We start from the raw sequence: 24521 nt of genomic DNA, 5'->3' as shown, positions 1-24521 counted from the left end.
GAAGTTTTACGTGACTTTGTGGGGCATTTAGAAGAATAATGGAGTTTTATTTACCTCGCTTAATTTATTAACCCTTTTCCTCCTGTTTGTATACACATTATTGAGGCTTTGGGAGCTGTAGACAAATGCCGTGCGCTGATGAGCAGCCTTTTGGTGCCTCTTAGGGTTTTTTGTTGTTATTATTATTATTATTATTATCAGGGTTTTTAGCATACAGTTTCGGAACCTTGCTGCTCACACGTTTTTCCGCCCGGGGAATATTTCATATTGCACCAAAAGCATGCGAACGCATGCTACTTAGTGGGATTCACTATATCCGCTACGGTTTCTGCGTGACGTTTGCTCCGTGTTAGCCTGGAGATCGTACGCTGTCAGCGTATCTTCTCAGAAAGCTCTTCCAATGGACGGGCAGGCGGAGTCCGACAGCAAGCGGCGGACTCGGAGCTTCCTGGACGGTTTTGCGTTAGTGAAACAGGGGGCCGAGGCTCGGGTGTATCGAGGGAAGTTTCTGGGTAAGGCAGCCATTGTCAAGGAGAGGTTCCCTAAGGCCTACAGGCACCCGGCCCTGGACGAGAAGCTGAGCCACAGGCGGACAGCACAGGAGGTGCGCTCCATCCTCAGGTGCAGGAAGGCAGGTGAGCAGGGCCCCTAGGCAGCATTGTACCCCACTGCCTGCGACTCCCCTGCTGCAGCCCACTGCCTGCTGGCTGTGACTCCCCTGCTGCAGCCCACTGCCTGCTGGCTGTGCTTGTAATGTAATCTTAAGTGTCGGAGGCACAAGGAGCACTTCAAGCTCCTCAGAGGCAGATTTGTGGACAGTGGAGTGACCCATACATAGCAACTCCCCCAAACCTGCAGGACTGTCCAGATCTAAGACCCAAGTCAGGAGTAACAACACCAGCAGCACTGCCAGAAATTGAGACGCTAAACCAGGGGTTCTCAAACTGCGGCCCTGCAGCTGCTGTAGGACTACATCTCCCATACTCCTCAGCCAGCCCCTTAGCTGAAGGAGCATTATGGGAGATGTAGTCCTGCAGCAGCTGGAGGGCCGCAGTTTGAGAACCCCTGCGCTAAACCATCCTTGGCACTCTGGTGTTCACATGACTCACTCGCCTCTGTCTCTTTTTTTTTTAGGCATTGCAGCTCCGGTGGTCTATTTCGTCGACTATGTCTCCAATTGCATTTTCCTTGAAGACATCGAGGGATCCACCACCGTCCGGGACTATATGATATCTGCGCAGAGGGCTGCCGGCGATGATGGCAAACTGTGCCTCCTGGCAGACAGAATAGGACAGCTGTTGGCGCGAATGCACGACGAGGACGTCATCCACGGCGACCTCACGACATCCAACATGCTCCTGCGTTCTCCGTTTGATGAGCTCGGCCTCGTTCTGATCGATTTTGGCCTGAGCTTTATCTCTGCGCTTCCAGAAGACAAAGGCGTCGATCTGTACGTTCTAGAAAAGGCTTTTCTAAGCACTCACCCCAACACCGAGGACCTTTTCCAAGCCCTGTTGAAGAGTTACACTTCTGCCTCCAAGAAATCAGGCCCCGTGATTAAAAAGCTCGACGAAGTGAGACTGAGAGGGCGGAAAAGGTCGATGGTCGGGTAAAGGACGCTGAATCGTCAATGGATCATGTTTGTAGGGTATTCAAAAAAAAAAGTTATTTTTATTTAATTAAAAAAAAAAAAATTCAGAATTCTGTGTCTGCGTCTTTTTATTTGTAAAGAAATTATTAACTTTGGGGAAAATGCAAAAATGTTACCTTGAAAACCATTTTTTTCTATAAAAATATATTCTCTTTATTTAGATATAGATATTTTTTGACACTAGGACAACGTGGAGAGTGGTGCGGTACAGGCCAAGCCCGACGCCAGGTCTGTTTGTGGAGCAAATCAGAGACCACAGGACCCTCCCCCCTCTGAATTCACCAGCAGCGTGTCCCACAGTACCAGCTTTTTCCCCAAACTGCTTGTCGGTTCCAAAAGTGGCCCCAAGCTGCTTCCTGCAAGCTGGTTTAGACAGCGTACAGGAAAGTACGAGAGATCATCGCCCTAAAACTCCAGAGGTTCTCTCACCCTCACTCCCTCTCAGCAATTTACCTTCTCCTCTCACTATCTCAGCTTGACTTCCATCCTCTGACAAGTAGGGGGTGAAACAGACGTGATGGTTTCCATGGTCGTCTGTCTCTTGTAGACGTCTCTGCATAATGACAGTCTAGTGTTTAGATGGAAACTGCTGCTTTTCACTTTAAAGTTGTTTTAATTTAAAGGTAAGTGAATGCTATGGCAGAAGCTCATCTAATCAATTTCCTGTCCTGAAATTCTTTCCTTTCTCCTCCCCCCACCCTTTACAAAGGCATCAGCAATTTAACATCTGGGGGGAGGAATAACAGGATGTTAAAGTGACTGCCCCATACTATACACATAAAGTAGGTTTCTAAAGTATATATACGCTGCTGTTCAACATTTCTAGCCTTTAAAACTTTTGAGGTGAATGTGTGCTGTATAGAGATATGATGTAAAAAGTTGGGTTTGGGTAAACGTGTGCTTTATAAAGATGTAGAAAGTGGGTGGGTTTGAGTGAACGTGTGCTGTATAGAGGTAACAGCATCTAGAAGCGGTGGGTTTGAGTGAACGTGTGCTGTATAGAGGTAACATGTAGAAAGTTGGTGGGTTTGAGTGAACGTGTGCTGTACAGAGGTGGTAATATGTAGAAAGTTGGTGGGTTTGAGTGAACATGTGCTGTATAGAGGTAATATGTATAAAGTTGGTGGGTTTGAGTGAACGTGTGCTTTATAGAGGTAATAGGATGTAGAAAGTGGGTGGGTTTTAGTGAACGTGTGCTGTATAGAGGTAATATGTAGAAAGTTGGTGGGTTTGAGTGAACGTGTGCTGTATAGAGGTAATATGTAGAAAGATGGTGGGTTTGAGTGAACGTGTGCTGTATAGAGAGAGGTAATATGATGTAGAAAGTTGGTGGGATTGAGTGAACGTGTGCTGTATAGAGAGAGGTAATATGATGTAGAAAGTTGGTGGGTTTGAGTGAACGTGTGCTGTATAGAGAGGTAATATGATGTAGAAAGTTGGTGGGTTTGAGTGAATGTGTGCTGTATAGAGGTAATATGTAGAAATATGGTGGGTTTGAGTGAACGTGTGCTGTATAGAGAGAGGTAATATGATGTAGAAAGTTGGTGGGTTTGAGTGAATGTGTGCTGTATAGAGGTAATATGTAGAAATATGGTGGGTTTGAGTGAACGTGTGCTGTATAGAGGTAACTGGATGTAGAAGGGGGTGTGTTCTATACTAACACTGGCTTAGTGGTAACTGCTGCTGCCTTGCAGCTGAGAGCCCTGGGTTCGAATCCCCCCTCCGCCCTGCAAGACGTCCAGGCACAGCACTTCCCGTATCTGCTGTGTATTTACACGCTTGCTAGAGAATCGCTTGGATCAAGTGCCCGGTTTCTTGCGTGGAATCGCGGTTCCACCGGTCCACCGACACTTTTCCCATTCAGGGCAAACCTTTAAATAAGAAACACATTGTATCGAAATAACATTTTACTGACTAAAAATAGATTGAAAAAAAATCTATATATGTTTTTTCCGAATGATACAAAATATCACTGTTTTACACACACTATTATATGTATTACATCGTAGGCTTGGCCTTCTCAAAATGGGGCGGGGATTGGTGGGAATGGGTGTGGTTAGCATAAAACGCTTTTCCTTTTTGCGCCTCGGTGCCCAGAGGACCTGCAGGCATCCGCCTAACGGAAAATCCCGTTTCATTACCTAGAATTGATAACCAGCTTTGCTTTAAGGCATTTTTAACGCTTTCAGTGCCTCATCACTGCCTCATTCCTTCTCTCTGGCACTGAGAGGGTTAAAACGCCATTCCCATCCTGCAGTCGATGTTGCGACGATGACAAGGAATCCGCCAATCACTGGAAGCAGTGCTTCCCTTTACATCAATGGGAGCGCGTTTCACTCCTTGCATGCAGTGGGGGTCTCACTCCGTAAGTCCAGGAGCTAGGAGGCGGGGGCAAATACACAGGGTGGTGGATGCTTATGAGCCCCTTTAGGCAGTTCCGATGTGTATTAAAGCGCATATTACGGCCGGAGTGTCCCTTTAAGTAGTTCAGACGGCTTCCTGCGTCTCAGAAGGTGTGGTTTCCACTAATCAAAGTCCACGTACGGGATCCGCACCCGAACGATGGCGTCGCTCATCCTCATGTGGATCGTCATCCCTGCCGCAGGTAGAGCTTCTCACACACGTCTTCCGTCCGCTCACCTCTGTCCAGCGGGGGCCGAGATTTAACAAATGCGTGCGCGGACCGGGATGCAACAGTCCGAAACATACACAGTGCACGCCGAGCGCTCACGGGCACCTTACTGGAGCGCTGATAGAGGCAGCACGCAAATAGTTAAACTGGAAATAAAACAAGGCTGACCCCCGAGGGCAAATGATTTGCCCCCATCCTCCTTCTCGCGTACAAATACCCCAGCGGCGTGCGCCACTTCGCCTCGTGCTACAAAGTAAATGTTTGTGATTCTTATCTGCCCAGCCCTCTAAATACATCGCTTTCCGGGGGGGGGGGGGGGGGGAGAATAAAAAATAAAACCAAAACTGAAGAATAAAAGGGGTTTTGGGGTTTTTTATTTAATCAGATTTAATGGAGGTGACAACGTACACCCTGCAAGCTGCGACTCTGCTCCACGGGAACGTTTTACTTGAGTGCTATTTCGGGAGCGGCGGGCCCGTCGGAGCGGAGGACGTCTCGGTGAAATGGACGGTGAGGAGCGGGACCGTCGCGAGGGACGTGTACGCCTTCAATGGGATGGCGGAGAAGCGGCATCGAGGCGGGACCTCGCTGGACCTGCTGCTCCTCGAGAAGGGCAACGCCTCCTTATACCTGACGGACGTCGCTCTCCAAGACGAGGGGTCCTACACCTGCACCGTCTTAATCGCCCCGGACTTTGGAAGTTCCACCCTGCTGCTGAAGGTCGCAGGTAACGTGTACGACTCACCCAAAGAGCTAACACTTTGAACTATTATAATTATTAAAAGGCTGACCGACGCGTTTCGCAGTAAAAAAAATATTACCGTATTTGCTCGATTATAAGACAAGGTTTTTTCCAGAGCTCTGAAAAATACCCCTCGTCTTATAATCGGAGTCGTCTTATAATTAGACCTCAACTAGGTCTGACTATGAGACTAAGATCCACATCCCCCGCAGCGATGCAGGGGACCTGGATCCTCCTGTCTCCCCCCCCCACACACACACACACACTCTTACCGGTACTTCTGAGTCCCCGGTGCTTGGTCCGGGCAGCGTGTAGATCTCTACGCGATTCGCGTAGACAACTCCCGCTGCAGCCAGGAGGAGGTGTGCGTTTAGTGGCAGGGGTTGTCTGCGTCCATCGCGCAGACCTTCCCCGGCTGTCAAAGATCAGAGTTCCCCGTGATCTCTAACAGTCGGGGAAGGTCTGCGCGATGGACGCAGACAACCACCGCTGCTAACCACACCTCCTCTCGGCTGCAGCGGAAGTTGTCTACGCGAATTGCGTAGAGCTCTACTCGCTGCTCGGACCAAGCACCGGGGACTCAGAAGCTCCGGTAAGTTTGGAGGAGGGAGGGGGAGGGAGTGTTAAATGGGGGCATAAGGCATTTCTGGAGGCAGAGTGCTCTGTGAAATGCCTTTTAAACCCCTTAATGCCACTCTGCCTCCAGAAATGCCTTTTAACCCTCTATACGCCACTCTGCCTCCTGAAATGCCTTATACCTCCCTATATGCCACTTTACCCCATAATATGCCTTTTAACACCCTAAATGCCAGAGTGGCATATAGGGGTATAAGGCAATTGTGGAGGCAGAGTGGCACATAGAGGGTCAAAAGGCATATCATGGGGCACATTGGCATATAGAGGGTTAAAAGGCATATCATGGGGCACAGTGGCATATAGGGGGTATAAGGCATTTCTGGGGCAGAGTGGCAAGCCAGGGGGCAGATGTGCATTACTGGAAAAAAAAGGAAATAAAAACAAAATATTTTTCTTAATCATAGGTTTTATTTTAAAAAAAATTGTTCCTATAGGGTCGTCTTATATTCAGGCTTTTTTTCATAAATTAATATTCAGATTTGGGGGGTCGTCTTATAATCAGGGTCGTCTTATAATCGAGCAAATACGGTAATTTCCATTAGGAGCAGGAAATTGGTGGAAACTGGAAAAGGGGTGATGGGTGTGGTTTGGCATAACGTGGGTGTGGTTATCCCTTTGCTCCACCCCTTTTGCGTTCTGAAGTGTCGGTACTTGGTCTTCGTTTTGAACGCGGATTAACGTGTTGCCGATCAGTAAAATATGTGTTTTAATGGTTTTTTTTTTCTCAGTCCAGCCCACTGTGGCCCTGGCCCCCGAGAACCCGCACCTTCACCACGGGGAGTCGGAAACCTTCTTCTGCGACGTGGGTCAGTTCTACCCGCCGGACTTCGAGATACTTTGGATGGTGAAGACGCAGGGCAAGGAGCGCCGTCTGATGTCCAACATCTGCACGGGGATTCCTGCCCCGGACGGCAACGGCACCTTCGGCGTCAGCAGCCAGATATCGGTGACGTTCAGCGAGGGAGACGGAGGGGCCGATTACATCTGCGAGGTCCGACACGAGTCCCTCCGGGATCCGCAGAGACGCAATTCCACCGTCTTTCTGGCAGGTGGGTGTCTCGGGCGGAAGGGGCAGAATTCATCAATTGTCACCGGGGTATCTAGGAACGTTTCAAAAGAGCTGCCCCTGAGACCCTTTAAATATTAACACTTTAATAGCCCATCGTGAAGATTCTATGTAGTTAGTCGCCAAATGTGTTGCCCAAATGGTTCTAATACCGGCCCCCTATGGAGACACACTTAACTGAGTCACCCGAGGCAGGAATATCAACCATAACGTACTGGAAACAAAAGCATCAATATATACCCAGGTCTTTGTCATTCCTGGGCTAATTGCTTGGAGTCATTATTTATTAGTAGCCAAGGTCTGTTCACCTTAGAGGGAGCACCGGGGATTGCTCATAAACTGGATCCCGGAGGAACAGTAACAGCGAAGTCTGCTGTACCATACTTCTACCAGGAGGGGGTGGTAAAGCTCCTCATTTCTGCAACAGTTGCGTTCACCCAGGGTTTATTCGAATTGCAATTACACAGAAACATTGACTCTGGCTGCAGATCAGCCCCATTTGGCCGCCCGTCTAGTCGCCCGTTGCCCCTGCTGTAAAGACTCAAACCTTAATCAGTCGTTGGTTTCGAAAACAAATACTGACCAGAGGTCAAGAGAGTGCTGGAGGAACATTAGAGTGCTTTAGTTTTGGTAGAAAGCATTAGCATTTGCTACCATTGTGAATTAACCATTTCCATTGCATTTTGTAGCTCCACAATCTCTCCAAACAGGCTCCGGGTTCATCGCCGGGGTGGTTATCGGCAGCGTTCTAATGACAGCAATCGCCAGCGTGTTAACGGTCATCTTATATCAAAAGAACTTAGCCAAAGGTAACGTTCTCTTCCTTCCTGCAGGTTTGCCTTCATCAGCTTAGTCCTCCTCATATCCCAGTCTTGAGTGTCACAGGGCAGGATTTGTAAGTAGTTAGGATTAAGAAAAATGGATATGGCCGTATTGGCCCAAGAGTAAGAAGAGTCTTTAATCGAAGGCGATACCTTTCATTGGACCGGCATGAGAAGCCATAAACGAACCTCTGAGGTTCTGGAAGCTTTAGAACGTCGGAACTTTCTTTGGAACTTTGTTGGGATTTTTTTTTTCATCTTAGCGTCTCCCTCGATGTCGCCGCTCATCCTGCCAGAACCGGTACCGGCGAACGAGAACATGACCGCCATCTGCAACATTCACGGTTTCCGACCAAAGGCCATCGAGGTCCGGTGGTTTCTTGCCGAAACGAAAGGCTACCCAACGTCCGATGGTTCTCTCCAGGATCCTCTCCTGTTTGAAGAGATCACGCAGCTGGCTGTGCATCCCGTGACCAAGCACGGGAGTCTCTTTAACACCACGTCGCAATTATCGTACACTCCCTCCTTGCGGGACGACGGGGTGACGCTGGTGTGCGAGGTGAAGCACAAATCGTTTCCGGGGAAAAGGAGGAGAGAGAAAAAATTAAACGTGACCGGTGAGTATTCCTGTAGAGTTCCCTCTTATAAAAGTATCGGGGAATGGGTCCTGACATGGGGTCGTTAAGCTGCAGGGACAGGGCTGCAGCTTCCCACCTCCTCCGTGGTCTGATGATTTTCAACACTGATTGGCTCGCTAGAACCCACTACGGCTACATTCACCAAGCACTGGAGCTTACTGGTGGTAAGTGTATCACGTGCCAGGAGATGCGTTCGACCAAATACCCCCGTAAATGGCAACTAACGTAGGGGGGGGCAAATGCTTATTGGGTGGGGGATCTTACAGAATTCCCCTATTCTTTTGCAAGGGGGGCACCACGCAAATTTAAAGGGACCTCTGATCTATCACATTAACGTGCATTTGATGGTTAGAGTGTCCCTTTAATAGGGTAGCAGTAAATGGTGGACCTCAACACTACATGACAAGCCGACATCTTGGTCCTGCATGCATTAACCATTTCTGCCAATATCCCATTCTACCGGACCCCCGAGCGTCGTGATTGCTCACAGTTAAGGGCACTTTGGATCCAGGGTATGTAGATTTTAAGGGGTGAATCTGTCTCTTTACTCCCAGCGAGGCCAAAGAAAGCTTACATTACGAGCTCCCCGCAGGACCCGCGGCTGGGAGAAACGCTGAAGCTCAGTTGTATCGTAGAGAAGTTTTATCCAAGCCAAATAAGCTTGACCTGGATGAAGAACGGACAGCTGGTGACCGACGCTACTCTCTTTGGACCTTTTCCTTCTGAAAACGACTATTTTACCGTTTGGAGTGAAGTAGAATGCTTATTGACTGAAGAGCACGATGGAGTCACTTACACGTGCCAGATAAATCATGACAGCATCGGGAAGATTGAAGAATTATCTTATGAAATCAACTTAAAAGGTACGTTTCAAGTATTTTGACCGAGGATTGGGAAGCGTAGGACATTCCAATTATTGACCCAAAGAGGTAGTAGAGGTTCAGTAGGTTCTTGTCCGGCTACATTCCTTTGGCTCGTTAGAACCCACCACGGCTACATTCACCAAGTGCTGGTGGTATCACGTGCCAGGAGATGCATTTGGCCAAACACCCCCCTAAAGGGCAACATGGGGGGGGGTCTTAAAGAATTCCCCTATTCTTTTGCATGGGGGGCACCACGCAAGTTTAAAGAGACCTCTGAAATACTCCATTCAGATTTCTGTGATACATAGATGGTTACAGAGTTCGCATGAGTATAACTTTTATACAGTTGGGTCCAACATCCCAAGTCCCCATTGCGACCATCTCTAAGAGGATTGGAACTGTCCAAAAATAACACAAATTAGCACAATTGGCATCATAATGGATTGGGTCCTTCAGGTAAATTAATATGTAAAGAGACAATAAATCCTCGAGGAAGTGGACATCTTCATGTCAGATGCAACAGACGTCATTAGATTATTTGTCCAAGTATCTCTAAGCTTTTGTTCCGTTGAGGAGTGTACAACCTGATAGATCTTTTTGATGTCTTCCTTGTAAACCAGGGACGCCGCCAATAGTCCGCTGGATTACAACAGACCCTCCCAATCCCACGGAAGGACAAGAGCTCCGTCTCCGCTGTGAAATCAGCGACTTCTCCCCCAAAGACATCACCGTCGACTGGTTCCAAAATAATACCGAGTTGCACGTGGGGATCTGTAACTCCCCATGCGTGGCCATCGCAAAAGGCGTCCACTTAATGTGGAGCATGTTGAACATTATACCCCAGAGAGCGGATGACGGCAGCGTCTTCACCTGCAGAGTCCGGCACGTGGCTTTAAAGAACTGCGAGGAACGCTCCTACACGCTGAGATTAACCGGGTAGCCGCATTGACCAGCGGCATGGAGTCGCAATATTATGTAAAAAAAAGACGATTATTAGAATAGAATGTTTGATTTTATCGTACATGTAACAAAATTCTGTCTGCAGAGGTGGTGTCACAGCGCCAGGCGTACCACGGCATAACCCTACGGCATAATTAATGCCCAATTACACCCCGTAAGAGACAACGCGCTGCGTCTGCCGCCAGCACAAGGCTAGGGGGCTTCACGGGTGGGTTTTGGCATTGTCTGGGACAGAAAACCCCATAGAGAGTCCCAGAGCTGTGCGTGGGCAGCTTAAACGAAACTGCAGTCTTTAGGAACAAGAGACTTTTAATTCTAGCATCTGGTTTAACCAGACAGAAGAAATGCCTTAACTGTAACACTTTGTATCACTGAATCAAGAACATTGAAAAAATCCTTAAAAGGGAGAAAGACGAGCTTTAAATTCAATGTTTTTAAAATAAAAATACAACAAATACACGTCATAATTCAAAATCTGTACATTTATTGAGATAAATATACAAGGTTGCATTACACAGAGTGGTACTTTTAAGACTCTATCGTACTATTGGGTGTTGATCATCATACATTAAATCGTTACTAAGACTCAATCCTCATCGCCAGAACCCCGCCGCGGTTTACGTTTAAGACCGAGAGACGTTCTAAGTGCTATCCTGAAATCCAAGGGGTTCTGTTTCTTTTTCTATCTCCGAGGACCGGTATTTAAACACTTACGTGCTGGGGAGTATTGTGCGTTATATATACACACATCACGTGTATGTAATACAAGGAGGAACTTCACACGGACCTGTTGATGGTTTTCCGCACGCGGGATACTTATGGCGTCCTATTCTCCAGAGTCTGCCTCTCCTATACCCTAAAGAGAGACAACTAACCTTAAATACCGCCGGATAACTGGCTATAATGGTGAATACGGTGTCAGAAAGCGATCGTTCCCCCCGCTGCGGTCTTATTTCTTGTTATTTAAGAACGGTTGCATATGTGCGGCATTCTCTGCGATGCTTAAAGTGCAGTTAAGAAAATCACTAAATCTATTTCCAGTAAATGCGGGATTCTAAATATTATGAACAAGAATAGAAAAGAAAAAATACGTTGTTGCAGGAGATCTCTGTCCTCCAGCCGATTAATCATTTCAAACATTATAATTATGACATCATCGCAAAGGATTGTGCAGTCATCGGCCCCACGAGGAATATAATTTCATAGTTGAGCGTGGGCTACCTAAACTTTTTTGTCCCCGCAAACAGTCTTGTTTATGCACAACTGCAATATAAAAACCATTTCAGTAGTATAAAAATTGGAGGATATTAGCACCATATCTTAACCCTTGTCTTTAAAATATGTGCGACCGCTGGAAGCCTCTCGCTGCTCGGGAGACATTTAAAAAGGGTTAATATATTTTTCCTAATTTCAACTCATACAACAACCCCCCCCCAAAAAAAAACAAAAAAAAAAACACAAAAGGATTTGGACCATGCATAATATGCATTTTATATGCTTAAGAAATTATAAAATATATATATATATATATATATATATATATATATAATTTTTTACACGTCATATCGAGATCTAATACAAATTAACTCAAATCACAGCTTTGCTAGAAATTTAAGCAAGATTAGATGGAGCCTACAGATCAAGTTAGCATTAAAAGTGATTTTTATGATTGTTTTAGGATACTTAGCTGTGCGGTTTAATGTGTAAATTTTTTTTTTTATGAATGTTGATAATTGTTTCATTTAATTTAGACTTTCCTGTGGTTTGCTTATAAAAACCCAACTGCTGCTTCTATTAGGAAAACATAACGCTTCCTGGGGCACGTTTGCGTTTCTTAAATAAAGGGGTCCTGATCTCAGGGGCGAGGCTGGCTAGGACTAGGGCGGCAGGTCCAAAAGCGCCTGACTGCCGCATAACAGGGAGATCACCGATCTCACCAGCCAGCCCATCGGCACTATGGAGGGCCGTGCCAAGTCGACACACAGTCCTCCATAGATATGATGTCATATGTCAACATGCAGTAGAAAAGCCAGAGTTGCGCAAAGGGGGGCGGCAATACCCTGCGTTAGGCTTTGGCCAGTGCCAAAAAGTGAATATATCAGCCAGACTCTCCCATTACAAGTGCTTTTAAATGAGAAAAACGATTTTTGGTTGCTTCACAACTACACCCAGCCATGAGCCATTTATACTTAATACCTATCAACCCGGACGCAAAAGGAGACGTACTACTAGAAACGTGGGGGTCTCCTTCATGGTCCCGCAGCTCCATGGACACCAATATGCCTATGGAGCGCCTTTAAATCACATGGCCAGAAAGAAAAAAATGCCAATATAAAAGTTAATTAAAAAAAAGCCAACAAAAAATATTGGGCCAGAAACACAGATGCTTAACACGTTAAATCACAATAATTAATGTTGAAATATTTTCCCGATTTTTTTTTTTTTTATGCAACAGCCGTACTAATTTCCGAGGCATTAACAGAAAAAAAAAAAATCTTTGACCACGGTTTTGAAGGTCGTCGGCCAATTGTAAAGAATTTAATAAAATCATTTTTTTTTTTTTTTTTTAAATCAATTTATCAGCCACAGGTTTTGTTAAAAAAATATATAAAATATATTCAAAAAACATTACAGCAGTATATACTTTACAGTCTGTTTCTTTTTTTTTTCTTCTTATACATGTATATACACAAAAAGTGAGCATTGGATCCTTTGTGGTGAAAGCCCTTTGTGCCTCGTTTGAGTTGCTAATTGATACTCGAGGATGGAACGTTACAGTGAAACAAGTGTGAAAAATGCACGCGTTATTTTTGTGCATGTGGCTTTTTTTCTGTTTTGAAGTTAAGAGGTTATAAATACGTACTTAAAAAAAAAAAAATTATAATTGCCTTACAGTGCATTCCATGCCATTAAAATAGGTGGTTGTCAGAGGAGAAGGTCTCGTACACCTGGAAAAAGGTTTTGGATACTCCGTTGAGATTAGAAACGACTAAATCGTCATATCCCCGGCTGGGAGTCAGTCGACAGATTGCTCCACCGGTGTCGTTTGCTGCTTCGGTTCGTTGGCGGAGAAGAAGCGAACGTCTTGATCCGCGTCCAGTTGCATGGCCAGCACGGCCTTTTCCACGGATTCGAGATGCGGGTTGCCCAGGCTGGTGAAGTAGGCTGGAAAGAAGAAGACTTTATTTCGACCAAAATCTTGACTGAGGAAGGAACCCAGAACAGAGACGGCCGATCTGTGGTATCGAAGCCACCGACAGGATAAAAGGTCAGCCATTGCTAACCCATGAACGGTTAACCGACCATCGGGATACCTTATAAACAATGTATTCTCTTAATTTATGGTACGAAGAGCATCTACAGGAATAAGAGGCATCAGGCGTGGCATAGGGTGACAGTAAGAGACACACACATGCTTTACCTTTCTCCAGCAGGGTCTGCTTTAGAGCCTTCGCAAGTAAAACTCTCACGTTGGGCACGGGGTCCGAGGCCAGGCTCAGCAGAGAGGGCAGCATGTGAGAGGCAAACTGATCGGCAGGCATACACTCCGCCTGCACCACGGCCTGCAACGCAACCAAACCGCGTTGAAAAACCATGTCGCCGGGTGCAAAATTATTTCTAACACACAATTCATCGCTATCACAACGGAAAATAAATCCAAACGAAGATCCCTTATTATTACGCTATCTTGTGAGTTAAGATTCTGGAAAATATTAGTAACGTGGGGTATACCTGGCAGATGAAGGCGAAGGCCTGGCGTCCGACCCACTTGGAGGAGTGCCGGAACCGGACGATCAGCTCGTTGACGAAATTAACGCCCAGCTGAGTCTCGCCGTTTGCATAGAGCTTCTGTAATATCGCCACTATCTGTGAAATAGATCTTCCTTACTCATGAAAGTCACAAAAGTTCATCATAAGTAACGTTTCAGTAACATGTATCTTATACTTTACAAAGCCTAATTTCTTCTGGAAAAGGGTTGAATTATGAATATTCTTTCATTATTCCATAGTGCATTGGTTATTGTGTTCGGTGCCTAAGCAGGCATAGGCAATCGGTGGCTTAAACAAGGGTTAAATTGTGCCTGATTTAGATAAGCGACAGGCTGATACAGTGTCGGATGTACTTGCCTAGCATGACAGGTGTCTCTAGCTAAAGTAATGATATTTATATCTACATATACGGATACATATGGTATCGGAGGAGCTGATCGGTCGGCAAGGTTTATCTTCTATAGAATGGGTTGCTTACTAGGCAAGACTCACCAGCTTGAAAGAGATCCATCGGACCTCGGATACTTTATCTGAGCAGAGCGTGAGTGCCAGTATCCGCAAGTAGTCGTAGACATCTTTGGGGTTATATAGCTCTAGGATCAGAATGAGCTGCCTGAAATCACATGAGACGTTTAAACGCGTCAATGGCGCTGGCCAAAAAGCTACAGCGTATCCGTTCACAAAAAAGGCTACATTGTATTAAGAAAAGGACTCAGTTCTTTACAATTTCCCAGATGCTTCTTAAATATGCAGCGACGTCGGCGTCATATAAACGGTTGAATCTAAGCATGCTTATTAAGTCGGCTCGGTACTCACTCTGCCAGCTCGTAACGGAATCTCCAATTTCTGATGTTATCCGTAGTTAAGAACTCCTGCAGCTGATAGAGATACTCTCGCCTCGTGTCGGCATGAAGCAGCTGGAAACACAGAAGGAAACACAAAGATCAGCGATATCGCTGAAACAAAGAAGAATATATGCTAGAAGACAATAAGCAGCAGCCGGCTGCCGACCTTGAGAAAGTCGTATAGGTGTTTCAGGACGCCGATGCGCACTTCATCTAGATCCTTCAGGAAGCCGTTGAAAATGGGAACAAGATCTGCCGCCGTCAGCTTATCGCCAAGAATGACAGCCAGTTCGTGGATGGAGAATGCCAACGTCCGCCGCACCTTCCACTGGAAGCGAAGCCAGAATACATCCCACTTGTTATTTCCATTCCGATGTGTAATACAGTATGTCCTTGAAAGGCCAAAATATTTCTGATGCAAGTAAATGTGTGGCGTGTGTCCTGTATTTACACAAACCCAACTCATTTGCCCCATCAAATACAGCAAGAGACAAGTTTTAAAAATGGCGACCAACACAAGACAGAAACATCAGAAACCTGAACGTCGGCCGCTAGGGTTTCATACGTGTCCTTCAGACAGTGCCAGTTCTGCCTGCCAAGCGTTAACGCCACTCCAGGAAGACTGTACGCGCAGTGCTTTGTTATTTCTGTATCTACGGTCTGCGCACGCACGGGGTCGGTCATCGATAAGTACTGGTCCAACAAGGGCTGCGGGACCACGTCCTGAGGAGGGCAAGAAAATGCAAAGCTTTCACTGACGGCAACGTTTCTTAAGGAGGTTCTTCAGGACGCAGAAAGAACCTGGCACTGACCTGTACTTTTGAATTTTCATCACCCGCGGACCTGTTACCGCTCTGCTCGTCTTCATGAGTTTCGGAGGGAAGGTCACGTCCGCAAACCGTGTCCTGGAAATCAGAGTGTTGCCGAAGGTCATGCATCTGGATCAGAGATAATGAGTCTGAGTAAGCACTCAGAGCGTGAATTCAAAGTATTAATCTTTCATCGTCGAGAGGGGCAATCAACTAATTAATCAGCCACTTATCAGCCCTCTGACATCAAAGGGTTTACCTCCGACATTTAGTCTAGGCATATACGGCCCCGAGAATACATGAATACCTCATTATCTCATATGAATGAAAAAAAACTCACTGCGTTTTGACAAGGGGCATCTGATTCTGACGCATCTGTACAGTTAGGACACTCTGGACAGGGCTTATGCTGCAGCTGGGCCGGTCCGCTTTCCTGTTCGTTCTCCGTCTCATCCGGCGATATGGAGTCCAACTCAGCAGCTCTGAGCGCAGCAGACAGGACCTGGACCTGAGCTGGGATAAAAGACATAAAGCTCTGAACTAGATGATGCCTTAGGGCATGCGGATCATGGAGGAGAAAGAGAAACTAAGCCTTATGACTGCATAAAATCGCCCCCCAAAACAACTAAATGATACAGTAAATGAAATGCATGAAGTACTATCTGCAGTACAGAAAGTCAGAGTTGTAACAAGGGCTGTCGGTGTCCGGGGCACGAAGGTCCCGTCCTGTACTGATATCAAATCTGGAAGGGCAAGGGGGAGCATGGGTATGGCCGTCAGGGGGCTCAAGCGTGCCTCTCACCTTGCAACACCTACCTCTTTTGCCCCATGGAAGTCCGAAGTATTAGACTAGGACGATCTTGTCTGATTTAACACTTCTGTATTCTGTATGTGCTATAATGGTTTACTGGATAATATTTACCTTGAACATCTGGGTCATCCAGGTGTCCCTGCAAGCTCTGGATCACCATTTCTATATCACTGCTGGCCATGCATGTGCTGCACACTGTGCTGGAGTTTGAGTCCCGCTCCCCGTCTGCATGAGATCCCTCTAGAGGAAGAAGCTCCAGCTCCTCGCTGATATCAGGCAAAGGACTTCTCCAGTACAGGAAAGAGTTAAACACGTCTGCTGGCCGGGGCTCGCCGTTCACGTGCAGTTTCTTGCCCGGGGTCACAGTCGCACCCACCGAGAAGATATCCCGAGACAGACTATCTTGAGTTTCACCGACGCTCCTGGGCAGACTCGTCTCTGGCTTCTCTTCACCGCTTGGATGTAAGAGATTTGCAACGCTCTGCGTTGTTGCGTCTTTATGGTTATCGGGGCTGAGAACAAAAAAATAAAGATGTTCATTTTCTGTACTTGGACACAAAATGTTATTGTTACCTTTTACAGAGAAAATTGCCCCCCCCCCCCTTTAAATACCATACCAATTATGCACTTTTTACCCTGGAACACAACAGAAATGGGTTTAAATTGTGATTTTCATTTTTTTTTTTTAGCAGATACAGGAGTACTTATAGCATTATTCAAGTGCACTTGGTTCCATGAATATGTAGGCTATATGATGAATTTGACACATAATATACACTAATACCCATTAATGACATTGTTGACTTGTGTTTACCTGGAAGAAAGTTGTGTAGCATCATCCAAAGGGGGTCTGATACTAAGGGTCCCGTCCTCTTTCACATACAGCCCGGCACTGGACGGGTTTGCAAAGGTTGAGATGAATGGACCCAGCGATTGAAAAGCCGTCTGTCGGACCTGCGATACAATGTCCAGCCGTAAGAATCACGTCGGTTTCAGAACATGCTGCTAAATAACTGCTCGTTGTTACGTTTTTTTAATCAGGGACAATTATACTTTGCAGACATTTCCCAAACGTAATAGTTCCCAGCTCTCGACTTGTAGAACTTCTCACTCCCCCTTCTAAGGCTACCAGAACAAAATCAACCGCCAGCAAAGAGGAGGGAGAACTTGACGGGGAGGACCGTATCCTATAAATTTAAGGAAGGGATGAGTGGATTTTATCCATTAATATAATTACACATTTATTAAGTAAAACAATGGATCGGAGAGAGTGCCATTTAGGCCGTCTCACCCAATATAACCGAGCCAGATAAGGTTGGAGACTTGGAGCGAACTGGTCAGATCAGTTTTTACACAATGACATACAGTTCTCTAGCTCTGTAGAATTTTATTTTTTAAAGCAAATACTCAAAAGCAGACTTTTAGAAGAGCGTACAAGAGTTCCGCTCGACCGTAACGAGACTCGTCTCCTGGTAGTTCTTGAAAAACAAGAAATTCACGGAAAAGGGTCGCCTACCTTCTTGTCTTAAGAAAGACACAGTCTTGATGCCCACATATGTGAATATAAGAGCAGCGTAACGAAACGTCCAGAACGGCGAGAGAAAATAAGTATGAGCCACCTGGCACCCTTGCTATCCATTAGCAGATCCAATAATAATCTCTTTCAGGGTGTGTGTAATGGTGTTGTCATCCCAAATGCATAACTTTACATTTGTTTATGCTGATCCAGCAATTGCATTATAGATCCAAACCATAGCGTGCACAGTCTGGGCTTTTTCCAAAGGTTAAATATAAAAACTCACCCATCGGCAAGGGTCGCTGATCAGGTTTATGAAGAGAGGGGACAGCTTTGTGCGCCTGACCTCGCTGGATGTCGTGTAAGATACGGACATGAAGCACTCGGCGCACACCTTGCGCATTCCCCACGCGCTGTCGGAGCACAGCTCCAGGAATTTGGGAATCTGCAGAACACAAAAGGGGTTTTAAGCTTCAGCTGCGGTGTCCAGAACCGTACCGCTTTGATGCATCTGAGAAATGTTATTGTATTCGCTCTACTTATCTTAGGTGCCCTTTCTAATTGGGACAGCATTTTATCCACGTACCATTTGATCATCTGCACAGGACAATATGTCACCACACGGCCCTTTGGAAACAATTTATTCTAGTTCCAGGTTTGAATCTGTCCTGTTTCTACCATGATTGTGTTTGACCCTTGGATACTTTCTCCTACCTGTGCTCAAGTCTCCACTGACCTTGCACTAAAACTACCCAATTTTACCAGTCATTGGAAAGGCCAGTTTCTCCTTTCCTTGTCCGTCGTTGACCTTGGATCCCCTGAGCACTTTATTATGCGTTTCCTTGGGCCAGCACATGACTGGATTCAGCCAACCTCGGCATTTCTTTTTAAATACAGGTTTTTACAGCCCATTCAGCACATAAAATCTACTCTTTTTTTTTTTTCCCACCGCTGGTTTCTCCCAGCCTGGATCAGTCTGTTTTTTTCCTTACAACTCTGCATCAAAACCTCAGACTTTGAATAGCGTTACGTCAAGACCCGCAACTACCTGCTACACTCACCAAGAATTTCTCCGTAGCCTCCTGCCCGACCGCATTGCAAACGTCTCCAAAGTTTGCCGCGCAGACCTAAAAAGAGATCATTTGGGGTATAAAGAGTACAAAAAAAAAATTTCATTATGGAAATTGTAATTAATGTGGCACAATTACATTTCTTGTTCTTCTCCGAGCCGATACACAATAAAAGTTTTGTACACACGAGGGATTCAAATGTTTATTTACAGACAACCAAGCTCGAAGAACATCAGCACTCGGGGACTTTAGTCACTTGACTGCACATGAGAATGCGTTTTGTAAGGGCTGCCACACGAATCGCATGAAATATTCATGTATAGACGCTGGAGGCACAGAGAATTTCATCTGACCTTAACTGTTCCGCCATAAAAAAAGTTACACATTGCCTCCTACGGTAATTAAGTGCGTGTTAACGTGTAACGATGCGACAGAGCAATCCGGCCTTCGCAACAATCAGCGTGCGAGTATTTTTGGGCGCTCCCCGCGATAAATCAAAGATAATTCATCAAACCTTTCGAACTTGAAACAGCTTGGCATCGCTACACAGGTCGCAGAATCGCGGCAGCAACATCTGTTCGACGGTCTGCTTCCCAAGCATGGAAATCATTTTACAGATAATCTGGGGGGGGGGGAGGAAACAGAACGGCTGACCTTATAATATATATATAATATATATTACTTTAGACACAGTGTAAAAGCGGACCGGTTTAAGTAAGGAAGCACGGAAGGATTTCGCTTATGTATGTCAGGTAGGATAAAATTAATAATTACCCCCCCGCACACACACGTTAAGGGAAGAAGGGGTGAAAGACTGGTTCTTGTTTCAGTTTACACGTTACACGTGAGCTTGTGTGTTTTGGGAAATGGCTGCTCCCCAGGAGCCCTCGCCATTAGAGTCATTGAGGTCTTATGGATCCCAAACCGTCCCCGCGTGGCCAGGCGGATTCCCTGCTTTGCAATGATTCTCAGTATTTATCAAGCACCCCCTGAAGGAGCTTTGCGAATGGGACTAAACAAAACTATGAATAATTTAGACGTAAGATGACTTTGTATACGAGTCAGAAAAATCATGCGCTGTGACCTAAATATATATATATATAAAAAGACGATTTCTCCATTTATTGGCAAAATGCTAGTTATGCGGCTCACGTCAAACGGATCAACGTGTGCAAACACGCAGACGGGCAAATGGAATTCTTCTATCGCACTCACGTTGACAGCTTCCACTTTGTACTCGTCGTCATTTTCCGGAGAAGAGAGGTCGAGCAGAATGGGGCAAACCCTGTTTTCTAGATCGCTCTGGTCAATCAGGTCCTGCTCCAGCAGTATTAATAACGCTTCCTGGCTTACCTTCCGAACCTGCGTTTAAAAGACAAGCTGTTAGCCGCCGAAGAACTTGTAAATGGGCGTACTTTATTTTATCAGATAATACATTAAAGAGACATCACCATCATGCCGTGTTATGCAATTTAAGACTAAAGTGACAAATAATGCTCTAAAAATAAACAGATTTCCTAGAATTATATATTTTTTCCACCAGTTACAAAATCCTATCTGGACTGCTCGTCCATCTTTTTAATATCCAACCAACCAGACGGACTTCTGTGCAAAAAATCTGATTAAGCAGAGCCATAAAGCAGCTTTTTTTTTTTTTTACCCAAATGAATGGAAAGCACCAGCGCCCCGTACCTGATTATTGGGGTCGGTGAGGTAGCGCACAAGAATCGGCATGATGTATTCGGAAGACGCTCTCGGGAAGTGCGGGCGGCTCTCCTGCAGGAAGATGGCTATTTGGGGGACCTGTTCTATCAACTCAGTCCTAACGGTCGGCTCTGGAAAAAGAAAAGAGAGACTTTAATGGAAACTCTCATAATGCACGTTTCTAACGCGCAACTGTCTCGCTGTTAATGAAATTCAATCTTAAATTACGCGGCGTAAATTTATTATGATTTATCGGCAAACTTCACGCTGGAGGATCCGGGTCGGAGTATATCCGTGGCTTAGCGGAGACACGGAACCGAGATGGAAAACAGACGGTTTAAATCACCTGTATCCTCCGACAGACGCACGACTATCTCCATCACGGTCAGAAAATCTTCCTCGTTGCTGCTGAAGTCTCTGAGGACGTCCAGGAGCCCCCTGGCAATAATCTGCCTAAAAAAACAAAAACAAAAGAGTATTAAAAACATAAAATATGACAAAATGCGCATATAACGGATTCATGAAATGATTATCGGAATACCGGTCAATACGAGCTTCGACACCCCCCCCCCCCCCCCGTGCTATCACAACGTACAAGTGAGCATTTGTTACCTTGGGTTTAGTAACTTAGTAATTCAGGTTGGGGAGGGAAAAAAAAACCAAACAATTATGCTATTTTTCCACTAAGAGGGAACAATTCTTTCTTGACTCCATCAGATTTCTCTTTGGATCAAGAAGTTCTAAAATATTAATCTTTATTCTATTACTTATGGGCCTGTATAGCCGTTTCACCGAGGTTTTTAATTTTATTGTTTTAGTGGGAAAAATAAAAATAGCAATTTTCAGCTTTCAGGATAAAAAACTTCTTTAAAGTTTGTGTTTGTACATATTTTTTTTTTTAGTTAGGAATGAATAAAATGACCAATCTTAACATCAGATTGGTTTGCTCTGCAGGGTAATAACAGCGGCTTTTAAGTATCAGCCGATATATAGCTGCTTCGTCGCAGGGATCGTGGACGCTCCTCGGAGTATTGGGGGCTTTAGTTCCGCCCACCCTTTTACCTGTTAAATATATTATCGCTAAACGCATATTTTTCCAGTCGTGCCAACGGCGTAAGATTGTCCTGTCCGGGGATGTCCAGGAAGGCGGTTATCCTCATGCTTTCGCAGTCCGGTCCATAATCTTCAAACCCGACTTTGGGGGGGGGGGGGTGAGAAAAAAAAAAAGTAAACAGACTATATAGTACAACGTATCACAACGTGTAAGAGGTATGAGACTCACGTGTCATGTTACAAATAAACATACGACACGGTGTCAGCTCCGCTAAAACTTCACACCTGTCATGGCGGAGGGTTAGGTTACAAAATAAGAAGTGAGCGGAGGATGAGGGGTTGATTGTTTCCACTCCGTTATCTGATAAGAGGTTTGGAGAGCTCTCCCCGAGATAAAATCATTCCTAATACACAGGACAGCGAGAGCGCCTTTAATCCTTCCCCGCGTCGGCAACATGCTGCGAGCGAGTCCGCCGCTCAGCCGCCGAGTGCCGGCGGACGGGGGGGAATTCCAAAAGGGAGAAGAGCTTTGCTTTCATTAATCCGAGACCGGGATAAAAAAATAAAGAAAAAAAAGCAATAAAAATACGGCAGGTGCTCTTTCCCCGTATCATCCGTTCTGTGACCTCATCATCTAATGTATGTCCCCCTTTAACACAGATAAAGCACCAAACCCAGTGACCGAGGCCATGTATCGACCGGGAAACATTCTAATTTTGTGGTTTCCGGTAAAAAAAAAAAAGCTACGTTTTACTTAAAAAGTTAGGTAAAAACACGGATTGTAGACAAAGATTTCGATAAAAGAAAAGAAGTCATGCCAATGGCGTTAAATTGTCTCTTTTTTATCATTATTTATTTTATTATTTTGTATCCGCCCCGTAGACGTCTCTGGACTCATCGAACTCCTTCGGGGGGCAACGGGCTGACGGTTTATAGAGCGCTTCACGAACGCGCCAAGCGCTAATTCATCAGGGGTCATTCTCTGACAGTATAGAGGAAGAATCCCCCCAAAGATGCCCCCCTCAACCCATATTCCTTCTGTGCAAAAGATATGATACAACGGAACAAAATAAAAGGGGTCATCACCGGAGCAGGCAGCCAAACTGACCTCCGGAAACGCGATACTTACAGTCATCCAGATCGTCCTGAAGATCCACAAAGTATAGAGGGATCCCTGCGGAGAGATAAAGCCGGAAATGAACGCTTAGTCAGCCAACCATAAACAGAAATACCGTATATCACGCAGAAGGACACGGAAACGACACGGAAACGACACGGCAACCGCGGCCTTGAACTGAATAATTAAGCATGTAATTCCATACGCCTCTCGACCTATGGATTTCAGACATGTTTTTGTCACCGGGACGCGCTCCATTAAAACGTATAGATCGACAGTCACGCGTGACGAGGGAAACACGCTGTGATTTATACCGGAATGTTTGGTGCAGCACAGGGGCCACGCGGTGCAAAGGAGAGCTGGGTCAGGAGTCATAAATACACTTTATTCTTCAACACATCGTACAGCATATAACGCGATATGATAATAGATTGTAAGCTCTCATGATCAGGGCTCTCTTTCTCTACCAGTATATCTACTAGTGTAACCCTAAACGGCCCTGCACCAGATTGCCACCCCATGCCAGGGGCACCTATACACCTAATGCCACCCCATACCAGGGGCACCTATACACCTAATGCCACCCCATACACCTAATGCCAACCCATGCCAGGGGCACCTATACACCTAATGCCAACCCATGCCAGGGGCACCTATACACCTAATGCCACCCCATACACCTAATGCCAACCCATGCCAGGGGCACCTATACACCTAATGCCAACCCATGCCAGGGGCACCTATACACCTAATGCCACCCCATGCCAGCGGCACCTATACACCTAATGCCACCCCATGCCAGCGGCACCAATACACCTGTCACCCAATACCAGGGGCACCTATACACCTAATGTCACCCCATACACCTAATGCCACCCCATGCCAGGGGCACCTATACACCTAATGTCGCCCCATACACCTAATGCCAACCCATGCCGGGGGAACCCATACACCCAATGTCACCCCATGCCAGGGGCACCCATACACCCAATGTCACCCCATGCCAGGGGCACCCATACACCCAATGTCACCCCATGCCAGGGGTACCTATATGTCTCATGCCCCCCATACCAGGGGCACCAATACACCTAATGTTACCCCATACCAGGGGCACCTATACACCTAAAGCCGCCCCATGTCCGAGGGCCCCCCACACTGCACATCACGGACCCCATACACCTCATGTCACCCCGTGTCAGGGGCCCCACAGTATCACCCTCTGCCTGAGGAGCCCAGAAAACCCTTGTTAAAGGGCCCTGAGCTCCCTCACAGCTCTCCCCAAATCAGGGGCCCCTAGCATATAACGATGGGTCCTATTAATGAACACCCAACGGGGTATTTCTCTCAATAAAAACCAGCGGCGTGCAGAGCGAAGTGCCCCGGCGGCCCCTGCGCTGGGCTCCGCGCCCATACAGCTCGTTTGCCTGTCCTGTTCGGGCCGGGATCCATCCCCTGATACTCACCGGCCATCTTGAGGGCTGAGCCGGGAGGAGAGTGCGCGCCTCCGCCTTTCCAAGCGAGCTCTCGCTGCGCGCTCCCGGCGGGAGGAGGCGGGAACTGCGGTCAGTGCACGCTGGGCGTGCCCTGTGAGTCCGCGTGCACAGCCCCATGAACTGGTATATACATACAGTATATATCTATATATAAATATTTATGCAGCTATATGTACCCTGTACCAAAACCAGATACAAATTACATTATATACGTCATTTTTTATTATATAATATATATTTACATTTACAGTTTATAATAATATATATGTATATACTGTGTAATAATATATATATATATAAATGCTGTATAATAATATATATCA

The 24521-nt window shown here is 46.0% G+C and overlaps 2 protein-coding genes and 1 gene segment (V, D, J or C); 2 read left to right on the top strand and 1 right to left on the bottom strand.

The window, feature by feature from the left end:
- Nucleotides 1–400: 400 nt before the first annotated feature.
- LOC149279288 (EKC/KEOPS complex subunit TP53RK-like) lies at nucleotides 401–1613 on the top strand. The gene is made up of 2 exons (XM_089501401.1): nucleotides 401–635; nucleotides 1135–1613. The coding sequence occupies exons 1-2, from the start codon at nucleotides 401–403 to the stop codon at nucleotides 1611–1613; spliced, it is 714 nt and encodes a 237-aa protein (XP_089357527.1).
- Nucleotides 1614–7822: 6209 nt separating this feature from the next.
- LOC149279287 (immunoglobulin heavy constant epsilon-like) lies at nucleotides 7823–9989 on the top strand. The segment is given in 3 exon segments: nucleotides 7823–8165; nucleotides 8741–9049; nucleotides 9670–9989. Coding segments are annotated over 3 exon segments (972 nt in total).
- A 3036-nt stretch (nucleotides 9990–13025) lies between these two features.
- On the bottom strand, nucleotides 13026–22760 carry LOC149279286 (serine/threonine-protein phosphatase 4 regulatory subunit 1-like). Its single transcript, XM_089501392.1, has 20 exons — nucleotides 22718–22760; nucleotides 21598–21730; nucleotides 20882–20988; nucleotides 20524–20666; nucleotides 20047–20193; nucleotides 19346–19453; nucleotides 18823–18888; nucleotides 18048–18206; nucleotides 17060–17199; nucleotides 16357–16757; nucleotides 16094–16177; nucleotides 15775–15947; nucleotides 15438–15563; nucleotides 15163–15348; nucleotides 14792–14953; nucleotides 14597–14697; nucleotides 14273–14393; nucleotides 13742–13876; nucleotides 13431–13572; nucleotides 13026–13174 (listed from the first exon to the last, which is right to left on the bottom strand). The coding sequence occupies exons 2-20, from the start codon at nucleotides 21693–21695 to the stop codon at nucleotides 13026–13028; spliced, it is 2748 nt and encodes a 915-aa protein (XP_089357518.1). The 5' UTR covers nucleotides 21696–21730; nucleotides 22718–22760.
- Nucleotides 22761–24521: the final 1761 nt, after the last annotated feature.

This window comes from Sceloporus occidentalis, unplaced genomic scaffold, assembly GCF_023333645.1.
Source record: "Sceloporus occidentalis isolate IW3139 unplaced genomic scaffold, rSceOcc1.0.p SCAF_173, whole genome shotgun sequence".
Lineage (NCBI taxonomy): Eukaryota > Metazoa > Chordata > Lepidosauria > Squamata > Phrynosomatidae > Sceloporus > Sceloporus occidentalis.
This window is presented reverse-complemented; position numbering and strand designations above follow the sequence as displayed.

Coding starts and splice junctions, on each gene's coding strand:
- LOC149279288 (XM_089501401.1), top strand. CDS start 401: ATGGACGGGCAGGCGGAGTCCGACAGCAAGCGGCGGACTCGGAGCTTC. Junction 636..1,134: donor CCTCAGGTGCAGGAAGGCAG/GTGAGCAGGGCC, acceptor TTTTTTTTTTAG/GCATTGCAGCTCCGGTGGTC.
- LOC149279286 (XM_089501392.1), bottom strand. CDS start 21,695: ATGAGGATAACCGCCTTCCTGGACATCCCCGGACAGGACAATCTTACG. Junction 20,989..21,597: donor AGCGATAATATATTTAACAG/GTAAAAGGGTGG, acceptor TTGTTTTTTTAG/GCAGATTATTGCCAGGGGGC. Junction 20,667..20,881: donor GCGTCTGTCGGAGGATACAG/GTGATTTAAACC, acceptor TTCTTTTTCCAG/AGCCGACCGTTAGGACTGAG.